Source organism: Muntiacus reevesi, chromosome 1, assembly GCF_963930625.1.
Source record: "Muntiacus reevesi chromosome 1, mMunRee1.1, whole genome shotgun sequence".
Classification (NCBI taxonomy): Eukaryota; Metazoa; Chordata; class Mammalia; order Artiodactyla; family Cervidae; genus Muntiacus; species Muntiacus reevesi.
The window spans coordinates 54,582,690-54,602,565 of record NC_089249.1 but is presented as its reverse complement, the minus strand read 5'-3'; the positions used below and the strand labels follow the sequence as shown (position 1 = coordinate 54,602,565).

Genomic DNA, 19,876 nt, shown 5'->3' with positions numbered 1-19,876 from the left:
AAAGCGAATGGATTTTGAGGGCCTCTTGCGTGTGTTCTCATTATTCACCTGAGTTAACCTCCTCGAGCGCCCTCTACGTCAGTCAGATCCCACCCCAACCCCCTCCTTGCTCCCCTGGACCAGGGCAGACCCACAAGCCACACAGGGCTTGCTCTGCACTGGGAGCCCTCAGGACAATCCTGCCTGGTTCCTGACTCTCCTGCCCCACTCGGCCACGCAGGCTCCATGCTCGTGATCCCCTCTCAAAGAACCCGCAGTCCAGAGTCTGGGACTAAAGCTTCTTAATTAAGTCAGGAGCATCCACCATGGCCCTGACCTAGGATAGGCTGGAGGGCAAGAATGGGAAACTATAGACGCCCTGCATATTCAGGCCTGATGGTGAGAAATCGGGTTCACCTTCCTTATGTGTTTCTCTAAAACAAGTGGGGCTGGCCCCTGGGTCTTGAGCACGATACAAGTTATGACTGGATGTCACCAAGGCTCACGGTAACCCAGAGTTAGTGAGCCCTAGGATCTGAACACCTTCTAGACCCCAGCCCTCTCATGGAGGCTGATCTGACTCTTGTCCCATCTCCGAAGGGGACTACACAGCCACAGCCTGGCAGATCAGACCAACACAGTGGCTCCACCCCTTCCCTTCACCTCTGACCTGATCCTCTACTGCAAAAATCCCCCTGAGAATTCACCAGTTGCAAGTGCCTGGATCCCCACTGAGAAACTCCCCCAGAGAAATTTCTTGAAGAACTTAGTGCCAACATCTTAGCTCTGAGCTTCCTGGCAGTCGAGTCAAAAGAGGAAATGTGATGAGTCACTGAGTTCATGGCAGCATGAACGACCTTGGCCCTGAGAATTCCTCTGCCTGAACATTTCTCCCAGGTCTCCTGACTCTCTCTTCTGTATTTTGTGAACCTATCGGGGTGTCCGGCTGCAGCCGCATCGCCTGTCTGGGGGAGCAAGACCAAGTGTAAATGCTTTCAGTGGTAAAGAGTAAACAGCAGGTGCACGGTGAGGAATCCAGCAGTTCTCACAGTTCCCTGAGAGGCAGAGGATAGAAAGCTGGACATTGAACAAGGATGGGGAGACAGGCGCCAAGCGAGGGGCCGGGAGGTAGGAACTGCAGGTCTGAGTCTCCGCCCTGGAACCAGGCTGTCCTGACGGTGACTGTAACCACCAGCCCAACATGGACAGTCGCCGACAGCTCCAGCACCCTGCCCCCGTCCGGTCCCCGTCCCCCTCTGCTGACAGCCGCAGCAGCCTTGGTGAGCCCAAAGCTCCTGAAACACAAAGCTAGCTGCATCACTCCTGGCCTTAAACCCTCAGTGGCTCCCCACTGCCCTCAGAACAAAGTCCAAGCCCTGAGCAGAGTCTTCACGGCCCTGCAGTCTGGCCTAGGCCCCCTTCCCCCACCCCTCGCTCCTACTCCACACAACTCAGGCACCGGGCGCAAAGAGCTTACCAAACACGCCTCCCTGTCCCTTTCCTTTGAGTGGAGCCCATCCTCCTCACTCTTCGCCTTCAAGATCCCCTCCTCCAGGAAGCACTGCTCCCCGCTGCTCCCTGCACCGCGGGCTGCCCTCACCCCTCTGGGCTCTGGCTCCACCCACATTCTGTTCACACCTCCCATCTGGCTTGGGATCCCCCAACACTGCCTCAGCCCAGGACTCAGGAGCCTCAGTTTACTTGGGAGGTGATCCCAGGAGGCCCAGCGAGGGGGCAGAGAGAGAAAAACCAGCAAGGGGCTGTTCATGAACAGGTCACCCTGCAAACACAAACGGGGTGCAATCCCAGCGAGGACCCTGACAGGCTGTGTGCCCCAGACCTGGACCAGCAGGGGCGGGGCCGAGGCGTCGTCCTTGGACGACCGGCTGGATGCTGGCCGGGCATCTCTCAGACACAGCCTGCTCCAGCCCCACCACGCAGAGCAGGCACAGCACTGACTCGGGGAATCTATGCAGCCCAAAGGACACCGGGGACGGAAGAAGCCACCTCCCCCCTCGGGAGAGCTGAAGGAGCATTCTCCCCCCGCCAACAAAAGAGAAGGCGAAGTGAGCTGCTCTGTGGGTGAATAACCATCCGGCTGACTTCCCCCAGGCCCCAAGTAAGACATCACTTGCAGGAGTGAGAAATTAATCCCTAATTACACAGTTACTTTATCGTGCAGCTTCAGTGCTAAAAGTCTAAAAAAAAAAAAACCAACAAAACCCCCCTCTACCTCCTGCCAGCTCCCAGGCGCCTAATTAGGTAAGTAAATTTGCTTTAAAGCGAGCACGTTCGTCCTGACATCACCCCAGGAGGAGGGTGACTGCACCCAGCTCCCAGATGGGGTGTCGTCTGGGAAAAGGGGCTCGGGTGTGGCCGTGCTGAGGTGAGGGCCATGCCAGGGTGGGCAGGCAGGTTGGACACCTGCTCTTAGGGCCCTCTCCATGGATTCCTGCTGAGAAACCTCTCCCCTGGTCCCCAGGAGAGGCGCAGAGACCCAGGCCCCGTCTACTGCCGGACACTGTCCTGCACGACCACCATCAGCCACCGCGACTGGTTCAGGATGGGCTGTGAGGAGCTGCTGGCCCTTGAGCCGGGACTGCAGAGAAGAGATGCTCTCCCTGGCTAAGCCACCACCAGGAAACCCGGAGGCGCTAATGGCCATCTTGCCTCCATGGTGGCCGGAGAGCTCTGCCAGAACAGAGGAAGGCGGAGGCCAGAACCGGGGCGAGGCAGGATCCTGACCATATGGTTGGAGCACTCCCCGCCAGCTGCACCCGAACCACGGATCTGTGCTCTGTTCTGCCCAGGCACACGAGCCAGCCCTTCCCTCTTGGGGCTTAGGTGTCATGTGAACTGGTTTCTCTCCCTGGCAGCTCAAAGAGTCCTGTTGCTTCAGAGGACTTTCTGGAGCACTCACCGTGTGCCAGGCACTTTACACCCCTTCCCCTGGAGGGAGGAGGGCACCCACCCCGGAAGCTGAGGCATAGACAGAGCCCAACTGAGCAGTGGGGGGCCCAGGAGCTCTGCACGACCTGTCCCCCCACCCTTCATCAATCATCAGGTCAAGCAGAGCATCCCACAGCCAGTCAGTTAATCAGACCGGCAGTATGTGGAATAGGGCCAGCAACCCTGGAGGCTGTGTTACCCAATGTTTAGAGCACAGAGCCTGGGTTCCAATCCCAGCGTGGGGTTTGCACCGGGTGACCTTGGGCAAGTCACTGAATCAACCTCACGGGATCGATGAAATGCGTTCACATATGGATTCAGCACCGAGGACAGGGTTTGGCACATGAAAGCCAGCCATTATTACATCACAGCCTCATTTGCTGCCTCAGGGCACACTGCCCACGAATCACATGCTACCTGCTTAAACCCTTCCGTGGATCCCACTTCCTGCCGGGGGAAGCCCAGGCTTATGATAAGGGCCTCTGGAGGCTCCCCGACCATGACTCCATCACCGCCCACCATTTACCCTGCAGTCCAGGAACACCCGAACATCTCAGTTTCCCAGAATACACCAGTAGATATGCCTCTGCATCTGTCAGCCTCTCTCCCTGGGACGCCCTTCCTGGCTTTCAGATCCCACCCCCAGGCACCTCTGGGAGGGGGTGCTGCCGTGTCCCTGTTCTTCAGGGCATGGCTCAGAGTCCTAGTTATGTCCCCAGCCCCCCGTCCAGCACCCGGCTTGGAGGCGGCTCCCCCTGCCAGCTTGTCAAACAAATAACTTGAGGGACAAGATCAGAAAAAAAATAAAAAGAAAAATCTAGGAGCTGACAAGAAGCAACATAAAATGACTGAGACTTAACATCTTTCCAGGAAATACCCCTCCCAGGAGATGATTTCTGAGTGTTACTGATAAAAATAGGGTGTTTCCTCAATCTTTACGAGGGACTCACAGGGGCTTTCTTAAAATGTAATGTAAGATGTAGCTAATGGAAAGGAAGCTGAGATGCTGGGAATGGCAACTCATCTGTCAGGAGGCAGTTCTGTGATGACTCAGGCTTGTGTCGGGTGATAACTAGACCACCAGTCTATGCTACTATACCAGCACCCAGCACATAGTAGGTGTTCAGTGGAGGGAGGGCAGGAGGGAGAGAGGAAATCATGGAAAGAGAAAATTAGGGACTGATAATGTTAACCCTTGACTCTGGCCAGTGTTTTATGATTGGTGGGTCATTATTGCCCAGATACCATCACACAATTCTTATGAGACCAAAACAAAATTTCTTTCTTTTTTGGGGGGAGGGGATTGCACTGGGTCTTCATTGCTACATGCAGGCTTTCTCTAGTTGCGAGCAGGGCTACTCTTCATTGGTGCACACGGGCTTCTCATTGTGGTGGTTTCTCCCATTGAGGAGCACGGGCTCTAGGGTGCAGGCTCAGTAGTTGTGATGCATAGGCTTACGTGCTCCATGGCATATGGAATCTTTCCAGACCAGGGATCGAACCCATGACCCCTGCATTGGCTGGTGGATTCGTATCCACTGTTCCATCAGGGAAGTCCAAGAACTGGGTTTCTTAAGCCTACCTGACAAAGAAACTGAAGCCAAGTCAGGCCAAGTTCAGAATAAAGGAGGAGCTGGGGACCACAAAAGAAATTTGGGGACTTCGGCAGCAGAAGACCCTGGACCATCTCTCCACAAGGCTCTACAGAGGGGACAACACTCGGTGACTTTGTCTCTGGGTAGAGTTGTCAGGTAGATAGAGGATGCCCAGTTAAGGCTGAACTTCAGGCAAAACAGTGTTATCATTTTTTAGTATACATCCCAAATATGCCTCCTGACTGCCTCCCACAAAATTCAGCTCCCTTACTCCAGAGTAGTCTTGGCACCACGGCCAACGAGCACAGCTGCTGAAAACCAAATAGGGATTCTGTTGGCTTCACCACAGCCTCAGGGAAAAAATCCTTCTTCCGGGACTCATCCCACACCCTTCTGAGAGCTGGTGAGGCCGTCCAAGTCCTCCAGGGAAGATCAACTGGGATCTTTTGGCCTCTGAAAGGGTAAAACCCTTTATGTTGCGAGTCAGCATGGGTTCTGGGGACAGTCATACCTGAACACATCACACAGTCCCTATAGGCTGTGTGACCTGAGGCAGGCTGATGATCTCTGAGCTTCCATTTCCCCAGTTGGGAAATGAGGTTAACAACCCCAAGTTCTCAGGACAGTGGGGGTGTAGATAAGAAAGTGCAACCCAGTCAAGGAACCTTAGTTCTGGCAACCCACCTAGGCATCATCACTGATTTGTGGCTACCTGGAGCTCCCTTCTCTGCTTGTAGGGTAACAGTCCTGGGATTTGCCTAAAGCATCCTCCCCACTCTCTGACCACATGGTATGAGAGAGGTCAACCTCACAGCTGGCCCAGGGCATAGACCTTGACCTATGTCTGGCCAATCAGAATGCTGCCTCATTTAGGCTACAGTGATTGGTTCAGGGATGAGCCCATGACCCGTGCTAGCCAATCCAAGCCAAGGAGGCTCTCTCCCACTCTGCTTGGAGTGGCTGGGGAAGCAGGGGTGTCTTTCCGTTGAACTGGAGGGAGGAGTTTGTGCCCTCCTTCTGCCCACCCCCTACCCCTCCAACCCAGAGGAAAGCTGCCTTGGATGGAAGTCAGCACCGAGGACCGAGAAGAGCTGTAGGATGGGAGGACACTCTGCCTGGTGACATCTTTCAGGATTCTGGATTGAGCCGGTCCTGAAGTCAGAGACCCCTCGACTTTCAGGAAAAGGGATGGTAAGCTTCTTTAAACAAAGTTCAGAGGGTTCCTGTTCATATAAGTTGAGAGAATTCTGACTGATTTATGATTGACTAGTGTCTGGCTTGTCAACCTGTAGCCTGAGAATCTCTGGTGATTTACCCCCTACCCGGTCCCCCATGTCATCTAGCATCCTGTTTCCATGGAAACAGACCAGAGCGACAATCATCATGCTGTCTCTCCCTCCCAGTTTATTCCATATGCAAATGAAGAATCATCCACACCAGGACTTTCCCTGGAACCTTCCCAGGTCCACACCCACCCAAGGGCCGATTCAACTAAAAGAAAATGGCCCCAGATCCCCCAGCTCTGCAGTGATGGGACACAAAGATACAGAACAAATATGGAGCTTCCCCTCCGTGCTGACCCTGGGGCCGAGTTCCAGGGACTCCAGGACGACGGCTCGGCCTTGGCCTTGCCCTGGAGCACACAAGCCCTGGAGTAGACAGACCTGTAGAGCCCAGGATAAATCAGGGTTTAAAGTCACAGAACCAAGAGGATTCTACCTGGGCCTGCTGACATGTGCAGTGCTTCCTTGATTGACCCAGAGATCATGGACATAGAGCCATGCAGCAAAGGCTTCTGGAAACAGCCCAGTGGTGACCCTCTCACACCAGTAACCACAGCGAGTCTGCTAGTGGGCACTGGCCTCTATGGAGCTTACACGGGTTGATAATTGACTTTATATTTCTCAACAGATCACGTACATCCCCAGACAGCCCAGGCAGGGCTCCTGAGGCTCCAATTAGGACTTGGAGACATGGAAGGGCCACAACTTTGGCCAAGAGAAAATGAAGAAACACAGGCTGTAGAAGAGGGTGGTAGAGTCTGAGAGTTGCCCACCCGAAGTCCATTCTCTCTTCTTCCAATCTTGCCTGGCCCCAGGGAACAATTCTTGATTGATTTACCCAAATTCAATGATGTTTTCCATTCCCCTAACTTCCCTTGCAGCTGAGCAGGGCCATGAGACCCAGCTCTGGCCAAGTGTGCTGAGATGGGGAAGGATCTAGAAAAGAGTATGTTGTTTTCCAGATCCAAGTAGACAGGCACAGCTGGCATAGTCCTGTCTCCCTCCACCCTTCCTGCCTTCAACGCAGACACGACGCCCACAGTTTCAACAGCCACCCTGTGTTCATGAAAAGAAGATCTGGAAAATCACAAGGACATCAACCCCCACATCGCAGAACCATCACCGGTAACCACTGACCTCAGAACGTCATGATATGTCGGGAAAAACATCCCAGGATTTGCACTGTGGTCAGATGTTCTGTTAACTTGCAGTCCAGTACATCCCTGACAGATACACCCAGCACGTTACACAGAACCAGGATTCGATGCCAGCCCACGAAGCCAAGGTGCCTGGATGCAACTTCTGGCTCTGTCCCTTACCAGGTCATGACCTCGGGCAGGTCACTCTCTGTTGCTGTGCTCATCTGTGAAATGGAACTGACCACAGTCCCTCCCTCACAGTGCTAGTCTGAAGATTAGGCCAGATAATGCACAGCATCAGGCCTACAGTGAGTACTCCGCAAACAGTAGATGCTCTTATTTTTTTTCACCTGGATAATGCCTAAGAGGATTCAATTCCTTTTGCTTTTTAAAGTCCCACTGATGGGCCACTTTGGACAATAGGAACTCTCAGCAAGCAACCACAGAGGGGACAAGCCTACCTGATCTCTTTAGAAAGCTCTAGTTCAGGGATAAGGAATAATTCTTATTGACATTTTTTGCCCGAGAGCCTGTAAGAGTCAGGTTGGAGAAGCTGCTCCCCACGCACTCTGGGGAGAAGCTGTTTCCAGGGCACGATAGATCCCGGCCCAGTCCCTTCTCCTTCCTCCCTGGCCAAGGTGCAGAGTTCCTGATGTTACCGCTATTCGTGTTAATATTATTAACGATGACAGAAATTTTTACGAGTCCCCACTGTTTCATTGACAGAGCACATCTGCTTGTCTTGAGAATTAATTCAGATCCTGGGCACGGATCAGAGACAGAGCCCTCCTCAGGCCTCTTCTCCTTCCTGTGGTTCCCAGAACCGGGAATCACGCTCACTTCTCGAAGGGCTCCTGATGAGGGGCTCTGTGAGGGTCAAAAGAACCCAGACTCACCTGGGCATTTGCATAAAATGCAGATGCCTAGGCCCTCTGTACCTGCTGGGTCAGGATCCCCTGGATGAGGCCCCAGAATCTGTATTTTAAGCTGTGCCCAGTAACCCTGTGGCTCTCTGAATTTCGAGGAGCACAGAGAAGGGGTACAAGTTTGCACACATGTTTAAGTTTTGGGGAGGTTGCCCATTCCTGATCGGCTCATGCGTATCCCCCAGCAGCTCCATTTTCCACGCCAAGGCCTTCTCCAGGATACCACCATAGTCAAAAGCTTTTAAGGGACATCAGACTCAAGGCCACTCCTGTTCCCTGAGCTCCTCCAAGGCGGGGCCCACACCAGCCATGACCTTGGCAAGGGCACTGGCTCAGACTCGTTCTAGAAAGGTCCCTACCAGCCCAGCCCTACAGCCCTAGCTCACCACACCCACCCCTCCTCCCAGACACCAGTCATCAGAATTCTTGGGAAAGGTTTTAACAGAGGTACCCAGACCCCTCCGCACAGCTGTCAATGGCCATTTCATGTGGTTTTATTTTTTTGGTTAAGGGAGGTGGTAGTATTACCAGTATGATGCAGCAAGGGAGATATATAGATAAAGAAAATCTCAAGTTCAGCAAGAATGTCATTGAATATTTCATGACCTCCTAATGGACTAAGACAGAGACGCATAGCTTAAATAACACAGTGAGGTAGGTTCCACTATTACCGACTGATGAGTGGGGCTTTGTCACACACTGGAAGAGCCTCTGGTGAGGTGCCAAGGGCCTCGCTGTCCTGGGCTGATCAAGCACAGGCAGAAAATGTAATGAGTGACGGAAACAAGACTCCAAGAGATCATTGTAAGATGAAATTAATAACAATAAATGCAAAGGTGGGTATTTGTGTGTTTTTTAAAAAATCAACTGTGTTCAGCTCCAGGGTAGGACAGACCTGGCTCAGAGAGTGAACATGACCTAGGCTGGCAGGTAGCACAGCCTGTCAGCAGGTCACCACAGTCCCACGTGGTCCTGGGTGAGGGCAGTCCCTCTTCTCTCCCGTAAGTCATCAGTGGGAAGCCGGGGTCCTTCCCCCCAGCCAGGGACCAAGACAGCCTAAAGTAGGTCCAGCAGGGGAGGCCACCTCCCCTCCTTTAATAAACAGTGGGAGATGCTGGAAACATTTTATATGGGGAAGGGGGGACTCGGGGAGGAAATGAGCCACTTTCCAATGTGTGAAGGCTGTCACAAGTCTTCTGGGGACACCCCTGCTGGAATGGCAATCCATTCCAGTATTCTCGCCTGGAGAATTCCATGGATGGAAGAACCTGGTGGGCTACAGTCCATGGGATCGCAAAGAGTCGGACACGACAGAGCCGCTAACACACACTACCCAGGGACTCCAGGCCCCTCTGGGCGATCAGGCCCCTGCCTCTTCTCTGGCCTCATCTTTAAGCACGCCCCCACCCCACGGGTTACTGGCCTCTGACAGCTCCTCTTCCTCAAACAGCCCCTTCGGGCCCTCTGCATGCTGTCCCCTCTACCCACGACACCTCCCCAACCCCCTGCTCGTCAACTCTTACTCCCAGGCCTCTCTTCCTCAGGAAACTGTATACAGATCCATTCCACGCCCTCATGGCCCTCTATACTTTGCTGCAACAGCTTTGGTCCCAATGTAGAATTTATCTAGAACTTTGTTATCTGTTTTATATTTTTTCCTAAATCGTGAGCTTCATGAAATCACAGAAGCATCTGTCTTGTTCCGTTCATGTGCCCGCTGCATAGCACCTGGTGTGCAGTAGGTGCTCAATAAATGCTGACTTTGTCAATGAGTAAGTGACAAGATCCACCATCAGGCAGGAGCTACAGGAAGACAAATTTCAAACTCCTTGAAAGAACTTTCCAGCACATTAGGCTGGACATGAGTTTGAGCAAACTCCAGGAGATAGTGAAGGACAGGGAAGCCTGGCGAGCTGCAGTCCATGGGGTCCGCAAGGAGTCGGACACGATTCAGTGACTGGACACCAGCAAACGCTGTCCCAGTTTGCAATCGGCTACCTTGTGAGTTGCCCCCAGTGGCAGCACGCAAGCAGGGGCTGACTGGATACGGAGGTGAAGACGCCGACCTCTCCAGGCACCTTCCAGTGTAGAGGTTCTGTCTCCTCTGTCACTTGAAAAGGGAGCCAGCAATTTGGGGACGAGGAGGAGCAGGAAGGAAGAAAACGTCCTCAGGATGGCAGGCCTGTTGCTCAGAAAACAGGACATTTATAGCTGAGGGTTTGGGTGGGACTGGTTGGGGGGAGCTGGGCTCTGAAGCCCAGGTTCGTGGCTCCCCATCCTGCCTTCTGCACCCACATCATCTCTAGGCATAAAGGACAGGAACGACCCAGAACTCTGGGTCACCAGAGTTCCCAGCATCCCACATGGAGCTGTTCATGGCTCACAAAAATGTCTCTGCTGAGCCCGCTGCCAAGCGAAGACTGGCTACATAACTTCCAGGACCCAGTGCTCAGTGAAAACATAGGACCCCTGTTCAAAATGTATTAAGAATTTCAGCACTTCTCTGCTGGTACAGCGGATAAGAGTCTGCCTGCCGATGCAGGGGACGCAGGTTGGATCTCCGGTTCGGGAAGATTTCACATACCTCAGGGCAGCTAAGCTTCACAACAGCTGAGCCCATGTGCTGCAAATACTGCAGCCCAGGCATCTACAGTGATGCTCCGAAATAAGAGAAGCCACTGCCTTGAGAACCCCACGCACCACAACCAGAGAGTAGCCCCTGCTCGCCCAAACCAGAGAAAGCACGCGCACAGCAACAGGACTCAGCGCAGCCAAAAGTAAGAAAAAACAATATAAAGTAAAATCTTCTTATGAAAAGAATTTCAAATATTACATGTTAACACACATATACGGAATCTAGAAAAATGGGCATAGATGAAACTGTCTGCAGAGCAGAAATAGAGACACAGACGTAAAGAACGAATGCACAAACACCTAGGTGGGGAAGGGGTGGACGGGGAGAATCGGGAGATCGGGGCTGACACAGATATACTACTACGTATAAAGTGGGGCTTCCACGTGTAACAGAGATAACTAATGAGAACTCCACTCAGTGCTCTGCGGTGACCTCAATGAGAAGAAAATCCAAAAGAGAGACGATATATGTATACATATATAGCTGATTCACTTTGCTGATACAGCAGAAACTAACACAATATTATAAAGCAACTATGCTCCAATAAAAAATTTTCAAAGAAAGAATTCCATTGTGGAAGACCAACGACCACTAAAAAAAGAAAAGAGAATTTCAAACTGATGAAAGCAGAGCATTAAACCACGTATGGGGCCCTAGGGGCCTGCACATGTACCCAGTCCTCCCTGACCCCCCAGGAGACTGCTGGCCTGTGGACCCCACCCCCGTCCTGCCTCCACCCCGAAGACCAAGAGAAGACATCAAACGGAGACCTCGCCACAATGCTGAAGCCAATCCAGCCCCTTAGACCACTCAGTTTAGATCCTTATTGTCTTTTTTTATAAATATGAGCAGACAGAGAGGAACCACTAAGCAATAGAGGAAACTCTTCAAGGCAAAAGGGCAGGGCGGGGTCACTCAAAGGAGGCAGTCAGTGGAGCCAGCAAAACAAATGACTTCCCTGAAACAGGAGTTAAGAAAAATCATCCCCAAATGTGGAACTTTGCAAAGGAAGGGCAGCATTTCTGGCGACGTCATTTGCAGCATTATTTAACAGACCCATCTAAAGATTATTTCATTATCTGGGGGAACACACCTTGGTCTGATTCACTCTTTACTGTTAATTAAAGGTCTGGCTGCTATGAAATTATATGTGAACTTGGAGATACTGTAAGTGGTATTCTGCCCAATATAAAAAGATAACCCCAAAGGTTACAGTTTTATGACCCTATAAGGCCATTAACCAGCTTTGATTCTAAGCACCTTGTATCCCCAGGTTTTTTTCCCATTGCCTGTTTTCCTGATTCTGATGATTACCATCCTGCTGATTCCTCATTAATGAGTCAGCTAAATCTGTAATATACACGCTCCTTCTAAGATTTGTGTGAGGGTAATATTTTTTTTAACTTTCTGGAAATTATACTTTGACTTCAGGATCAGTAAAGCCTAATTTGTATCTACGAAGAGATATGAGTGAATATTGCATCCATAAAAACAAGCTGCTCTGAAAAATAAGAAATTCAAGAGCAACAAGCGATCCTGAGAATTAAAAAGACACAGAGGAGATGAACACTTCCATTAGGGGCAGTAAATTGAGAAAAAGACATTGTTAGTGATTCAGAAGGCCAAGTCAAGGAATTCTCTCTTAGTACAGATTTCATCTGTACGAGAGGTGAACGAAACATGCAGAGAATAGAGAGAGGATGGAAATAACCACTTACTGGGAATTCTAGGAAAGAGCAGAGAAGAATGGCCAGTCACCAAAGAAGATACGGAATAATTTTTTTCTGACCTGAAGGATGCACAAGTCTTGAGTTCCAAAAGGCCCCACTGGAAGCGATCCTTCACTTAACACCTGTCCTTGTGAAATGTCTGAATTCTGAAGGTAAAGAGAAAACCTTCAAGCTTCTAGCAAAGAAAATGCAGGTTTCTCCCAACAAAGAAGGACCAGATCTATAGTGGCCTTGGCTGCAATATATGGTGTCGATTTGGATGGTGCCACATGCAGGGTTCTGAGGGAGAAAAACTGTGACTCTAGAGCAGTGCAGAAGAAAACTGCCCTTCACCCACCAAGATCAAAGGGATATATGCGTGGACAGGCAAGACTGAAAAATGACACTATCCAAACACCTTTTATTTTTATTGAGCTGGTCAAAAAGTTCTTTCGGGTTTTTTCTTAACATGTGATGGAAAAACCCAAATGAACTTTCTGGCCAATCCAATTAAAACAAAAAACTACTTAAGGATGTCCTCCAGCCAAACCAAGATGAGAAAGAGAAGGAAGAATCTGACAGAGGGTGACACAACTCCCATGTAGGGACGCAGTTTAACTTCTAATTTGGTCTAAATCATCCCTGATAATGTGGCTGTAGAGCTGAATACAGCTCTGAGGAAAGGATACTGTCAAGTTTTAAAGAACACCAGGGAGCAAACCACTGCCCTTCAGGACACATCCGCGGAATTCAGTGCGTACATGGTGATACTGACTCCCCATCTCAGCCAGGTGCCTGGCCACCCTCCCTGCCACTTCTCGAGGGCATCACATATGTATGTTGGCACACACATGTATGCAAATGCACATGCTCTCATGGACATTGGCACGTGTACACACTCACACACACACTCATGGGTCTCTAGCCTTTTTGTCCCCGCTTTTCACTTCTGCCATATTGACCATTACTGGGCATGGTTAACACCTGCCCATCTTCCAGCTGTTGTGTGTGCGTCACCTCCTCAGGCAAGTCATCAAATCCCCAAGCCGCCAGTCTGGCCCAAAGATGCTCTCAGAGAATCATAACACTTTCCCAGAGCCCTGGTCTCAGCATGTGGCACGTTCACCCGTGTAGCTGCTGAATGCCTCTCTCCAGATGGTACTTGGGAAGGATAAAGTTTATGTCTAGATTTGCCATCCTTCCTGCCCTGCATTGAAGACAATGCTGACACTTAGTAGGAGCTCAGTCAACTGCTGACTGTTGGATTTATGTGTGGATGGGCCTCTAGCCTGGTTTAACCCAGGAAAGGAAGGACAAGGCACAGAGCAGAGTCCAAGATGCTCCAAACAGGTTAAGTTGTCCCCTGACCTCTTTCTGACTATAGCTTAGGTCTTGGCAGAAATAACCACAGTTTGGAGTCAGACAGTAGAGTCCATGCTGGATCTCTAACTTGCTGAGTGATCTAGGATGATAATAATAATAGCTCACATTTATTGGGTGCTCACTTTAATGGAGCTATCCTTCATTATACATTATCCCCATTTCACAGATGAGGAAACTCAGGTTTAGAGAGGTTAAGTGGCTTTTGTAAGGTCACAGTTAGTTAGAGTAAAACAGAGCCAGTATCAGCTGACAGTGCAGGAAGACATACAGTTCACCAGAACGAGGAGGAAGGAATGTCTGTTTGTCCAGGCCATTAAGGAAAGGGACATCATTCCTTCCATCACAGGTGTCCAGGAGGAATCCAGACAATAACACACAGCTTTATCATTATTACCAAGAAGCCCCAGAGATTATTTACATGATGTCTGCATGCATCAGAGGCTAGGACCTGTCTGATACGGTCTACCTACCCTGCCATGACAATGAAGAAATCCAGTCGGTTCCATGTGTCCCCAAGGTAGCACTTCTTGCCAAAAATGCCCAGGGCCACCATCTTGAGCACCATCTCCATGGCAAAGAAGACAAAGATGAAGTCATCAAAGACCTGCAGGGACAGGAGGAAGACAAGAAGCAAGGACAGCGTGAGGTCCCGGAGCAGGACAGGGCTGGAGCCACGGTATGAGGGGGGAACATGGGCATGACCACGGGGCCCAGGCAAAGACCTGGAAACATCTTCTCCTGGTCCAGGAGAGAACCTCAGAGATCCTAGTCCAAGGCATTCATTTCACAGATGAGGAGACTGAGGCCCAGAATGGGGGAAGAGCTTGCCCAGGGTTTTCCAGCCCCCTCTAACTGTTCCCTAAAAGCCAGCACAATGACAAGGGACCCAGACGGGAGTGGGCAAAGCTGGGGGGGTCTCCTTAATAATTGCCATGCCCCGGGCTAGACCCTCGCTCTGCATCCTCTCTTCAGTTCTCTCAGTGACCCTTTGAATGCTGTCATTTAACAGATGAGGAACCGGGAACTTACACTGCTTCAGAACCTCGCCACAGTTCCCACAGCAGTGAAGGGAAGAAATGACACTCAGGTCTCTCTGACTCTGAAATGCACATGGAAGGGGCTTTCTCAAAACAGGCCTGACACCCGCCCTGGGCCCAGGTCCCCGTGATGTCTTCCTCTGCTCAGAAACGAAGCCCCCAAACACGGCTGTCATCATGGGCTCAAGTGAGTGTCTATTGCCCGAGGATGGGGCCTGGGTGGAATCCCTCTTTCCAGGATCAGTGAAGGTTAAAGACAATTCAGTTCAACAAATGGACACTGAGCACCTTCTCTGTGCAGCTCATAGGCTGGTGTTGGGGGCCCAGAGATGAATGCTCGCTAAATTCACCACCTGGTAGGGAAGCCAGTCTAGTACCCACTGAGGTTAGTTGGTTTTAACTCCACCCAGGACCCTGGGGCCGGCCCAGGAGCTTGATACCCACTTGGACCCCAGACCCACCTCAGAGATTCTAATTCTGCAGGTTTTGAATGGGTCAGGGGTCTGGATCTTGAACATGTACCCCCAAGGGAATCGGAGAAACTGGGCTGCTTGGGAACCTCTGAGTCCTGTGGGAACACAGCAAGCAGAGGGCAGTTCCTCTCAGGAGGCCTCTGAGTTTCTCAGGGAGACAGAATTAGATGTTTCCACATCTGTAAAATGGGTATATAAACCTAACGCCCTGGACTACTGGTGTAACATGTGCCACAGGGGCCAAAGGTCAGACCTCCACCTGGGATCTCCGTGAGATGAGAACAGGAGAGGTCCAGGAGGCGGCTCCCAGCGGCATCAACACAGTGATGGAGCTCGGCCTTTATCCCATGATCACTGGGAGTGAAGGACAAGGCTTTCTTCAGGGAGTGACAGGTCACTTGTGCTTTACTGAATAGGGCGGTGGGGATGGAGACCAGGAGGAAGCTGGTGGTGGGAGAAAAGGAGGGGCATGGACTAGGGCAGAGGCCTCGAGATAGAGAGGAGAGGGTGGAAGGGAGAGAGGATGGAAGGGAGGCAGGTAGGACCAGCTGGCAGTGAGGCAGACAGGAGTGAAGCGGTGGCTGGGCGGGGAGGGGCGGGGCCTGGTGTGGTGGGCGGGGCCTGGGCGGGGCTGACGGAGGGGGCGGGGCGGGGCAGCCGGCCTCACCTGCAGGATCTTGCAGCGCTCTGACAGGCAGTCCATGTCGTCGCAGGGCTGGTACATGCCGAGGGTCACGCAGTTCAGCAGGATCACCAGCATGCTGATACATTCAAACCACGTGCGCACCAAGTCAAGGACACAACAGCTGGGGGGTACTCCCCCACCACCAACACAGGTGTCCACCCCATTGCCCCCCAGGTGCCTCTCTGGTGGGTCAGTACCTATGTTTTCAAAGACCTTTTAAACAGCCTGCCCCGACCCGTCACAACAGACATGGCCAAACCCACCAGAGAACCTGAACCCCACCAAGCCACCACCTGCCAGGAAGCCCTCCCCACCCCGACCTCTTTGCCCCAGCCTGAGTTCCCCCAGACCCACAGAGACTTGCCTGGGGGACCATCTCCAGACTCTCCCGGCCTCTCTATCTCTGACTTCTTTCCTCTGACTGTCACTGCCTCCCTTCTCTGACCATCCTTCCACTCCCCTACCCACGCCCCCTCCATCTCTGCCCAAGCCCTGGAGCTGAACCCTACAGAGGGCCCGTCCAGCGTGGCTGAGACTGGTCAGACACCCTGTACTTCTGTCCTCTCCTGTGGCTGGGTTACAGCTCATTGCCAGACTCCAGCAGGTCTGTGCCTGGGCTCCCCCCGGTCCCTGCATGAGTCAGGGTGGGGTTCAGCCTCCTTAGGCCGGTCCAGGCAGAAAGGCTGCTGCAGTCAGCAGCCTGGGTGGGGCCTCAAGGGCATGTGCTTGGACCCGGGTGAGTGGGCTTTCCAGGCCAGGCCACTCTCCTCTCTAACACCCTGCTCCTTCCTGACTGGTTCCTGCTCAGTCTTAGAACACAGCCCACTGATGTTCAGCCCCATCCCTCCCTCCCAAACCTAGAATCCTAGAACCAGAGGAGCCAGAACCCAGGAGGACCCGAGGGCCCGGGTCATTCATGGGTTAACTTGCTGACCCACTCATTGTCTTTATCCAAGGCTAGAACCTACCTTCCAAGGGGACAGGGGGGTGGCATTCATGCCCTGACAGTGACAGGCATCTAGGAGGAGCACAATAAATGTCTTTTGTGATTGAATAAACCTCTCTACGTGCAACCCACTCTGACACCCAAAGATTCTTGAGTGTCCCCAAGTGAAAGTTCTGGCCCCTCAATTTCAAAGCCCTTTCTCTGAGCTCAGATACAGCTATGCCAGCCAGACTCTCAGCCAGACCCTACCCAGTGGCACGGTGAGGATCTCCTGCCTAACGGAAGATTGACATGGTTTCCTTGGCAACAGCCTCCCTCCCATCCCCGGTCCTTGCTCACCTTGGGATACTGCTTTCCCTCCTGCCTCCCTGTCAGACCTTCCTTGCCCCAACTCTGCTCCTTCCTGCCCCCTCAAACCTCTGCCACTCTCCCACAACCTGTAATTAACTTCAGTCGTTGCCAGGGCCCCCTTCTAGCCTGAGCATCGCTCCAGCAGCAGCTTCATCATTAATTAACTTTTTTGAAGTTCAAACGTTCTAATTACCCCATCCTCTTTGCCTTTTCCCCCTGACTGTCGTGCTCTCTCTCTTTCCAACCACCTCTTCTGCTCCCTCTGCCCTTCCTGCCAGCTTCAAGTTCAAAGTACACTTGGCAGGTATCTTCCAGGAGCCTGGCACTCCCACTTCTTCCTTACCAAGGCCCTGAGCAATGGAGATCAGCAGGCCCATTTCACAGATGAGGAAAACTGAGGCTTAGAGAAATGAGGCCCCTCTCCTAGCTCACACAGCTGGGAAGCGCCAGAGCTGAGATTCACACCAGACCTGCTCTCCTCTGTGATGCAGGGCTTGTCTCTGCCTGTGTCTTTCCTTGCCCTCCTCTAAGGCCTCAGTTCATCTTCAGCATCTCTCACCTAAGCCCTGCCCAGCCTCCCTGCTGGCTTCCAGCTCTGGTCTCTGCCCCTCCAATCTGCCCTGCACACAATCCCAAGGTGTTTGTTGTGTGGCCAATATTATCCAAGCTCTTTGCAAGTGTTATTGCATTTAATCCTCCAGCCCTATTACAAGCCCCAGTTACAAGTCAGGAAACAGAGTCACAAAGGGGAACACAATTTTGCCCAAGGACCCCAGCTGGAAAAAGGTAGAGCTGAGCTACAGAACCAGAGCCTGCTGTTCTTGTCCCACTTCGTCATCGCCAAATTAATCTGGCTGAAGCCCAATTCTGATTAGACCTCTCCCCTATTCAAAAGCCTTTCAGAGGTGATGGGAGGGTGGCTCCCATCACCTTCCCTAGCCTGACACCCACAGTCTCCTACACTCTGACCTCAATGAACTCTTCTGGCCTTCCCTCTCACCAGCCTTGGCATGCACTGAACTTCTTGCTGTCCCCAAGCATACCCTTGGCATGGGGTATGCATGCATACATTTCGACCAGCATGCATGTCTTTCTACCAACTTTACCAGTGAACTCCTACTCATCCTTCACAGCCCAGATCATCTGTCACCTCTTCTGGAAGCTTTCCTGAAGCACCTTTCCCCACTCACCTAGGGGTGGCTCAAACTCCTTCCCGAAGTGCTCCCCACCCACCTGGTCTAGCTCATATCGTGTTAATGAACTTGGCAGTAGTCATGACTACTGCCTGCCAGGCCCCTAGGGACATGGCCCCAACTCTCAGCACAGCCCACAGGGAGCAGATGGAAAAACAGCCTGGAGAGCTGGAGTGACCTGGCCAAGGTCACAGTCAGTGAGTCGCCTGAACGGTCTGACTTAGCAGTGCCGGAGCCGCTGCCACAGGGCCGCCTCTGGTGCACGTCCCTCGAAAGGGGCAGATGGAGCGGCTTTCACCTCTAGATGGCTCAACTTCAGGGATGGACAGTCTCAGTCCTGCCCCAAGGCACTCAGGGAAATCCCAGATGGCAGGGCTGGGCCCTTTCCAGGAGCCCGCGAGGCTCAGAAGTCAAGCCAGAGCTGGCATTGCTGTCTGCGGTTCCTGACACACTCCCCACTGGCTCGGGGATCAAAGCCATAAGCCCTCCTTGAAGTTAAACCAGACCACGTGGCGCGGGGAAGGAGAGTGGTGGAAGGAGTGAAGGTCCTGGGCTGAGCAATTTGGTGGCCTGGCCCAGCACCCAGAGCTGCCATCATTAGTCACAAGCACCGGGGAATTCTGAAAGCCGTCAAGCAGAGCTCCGGGCCTCTGGGACAGTGCAAGGGAGGACGGAGGCCCAGAGAGGGTGGTACAGGATTTCTGGGTAACAGGGCAGGCCGGGGCCCGGGTGCCAGCTCCACGAGGGCCTCCCATGGCGAAGCTCAGGGCCCCTGCCTGGCACCTGTGGTTAGGACCCTGCCAATTTGCCCACTTGGCCACCCAGACCCTCATGCCTCTCCAGGTGACCTTTGCCACAGAACAACCCCATTCCAGGCCTCAGAGAGCCCCTGATCCCATCACCCACTGCACAGAGGGGACACAGAGGGGCAGAGAGCATCTCAGGGACACGATGACCCTGGAGCGGAAGTGACCCTCAGACAAGAGACTCCCCAGCCACAGGGTGCCTGAGCCATGACTGGGTTCCTGACCCCACCGAAACCCCACGTATCCCAGACATCCAGGCTCTGTGTGTGTAGCAGCCACTCGGCCAAGGTCCCCACCCCGCCTCCTACCTCCACCCCCACCCCCATCTCAGCTCCACCTCTGGGCAACCCCACCTAGGGAGCTGGCCCTCCTCCCAGCATCCCCTGCTCTGCTCACAGCGCCTCCCATGGTCCTGAGAACTAGGGCGTCAGAGCCCAGCAGTGAACTAACGTGCACCTATTGAGCGCCTGCTGTGTGCCAGGCCCCAGGTTAACAACAGAGATAAGGGTAATGATGGCAAACGCATCTCAACTGTTCTTGAGTGCTTGTTTGCCAAGGAGTTTTCGAATCAAGGGCTTCGCTGGAGGCTCAGAAGGTAAAAAATCTGCCTACAATGCAAGAGACCCAGGTTCGATGCTTGGGTTGGGAAGATCCCCTGGAGAAAGGGAATGGCTACCCGCTCCAGGATTCTTGTCTAGAGAATCCTATGGACAGAGGAACCTGGTAGGCTACAGTACCTGGGGTCCCAAAGAGTTGGACAGGACTGAGCGAATAACACTTTTCACTT

At 52.5% G+C, this 19,876-nt stretch overlaps 1 protein-coding gene across 1 annotated transcript in view; it reads right to left on the bottom strand.

Annotated features, from left to right (window-relative positions):
• CACNA1I (calcium voltage-gated channel subunit alpha1 I) overlaps positions 1–19,876 on the bottom strand; it is a 106,231-nt gene that overhangs the window by 71,451 nt on the left and 14,904 nt on the right. Inside the window, exons 2-3 of the mRNA XM_065923864.1 lie at positions 15,776–15,887; positions 14,069–14,202 (exon numbers count right to left, since the gene is read on the bottom strand). Of these exons, the coding sequence (XP_065779936.1) occupies positions 14,069–14,202; positions 15,776–15,887 (246 nt within the window). The remainder of the gene's footprint in view (positions 1–14,068; positions 14,203–15,775; positions 15,888–19,876) is intronic.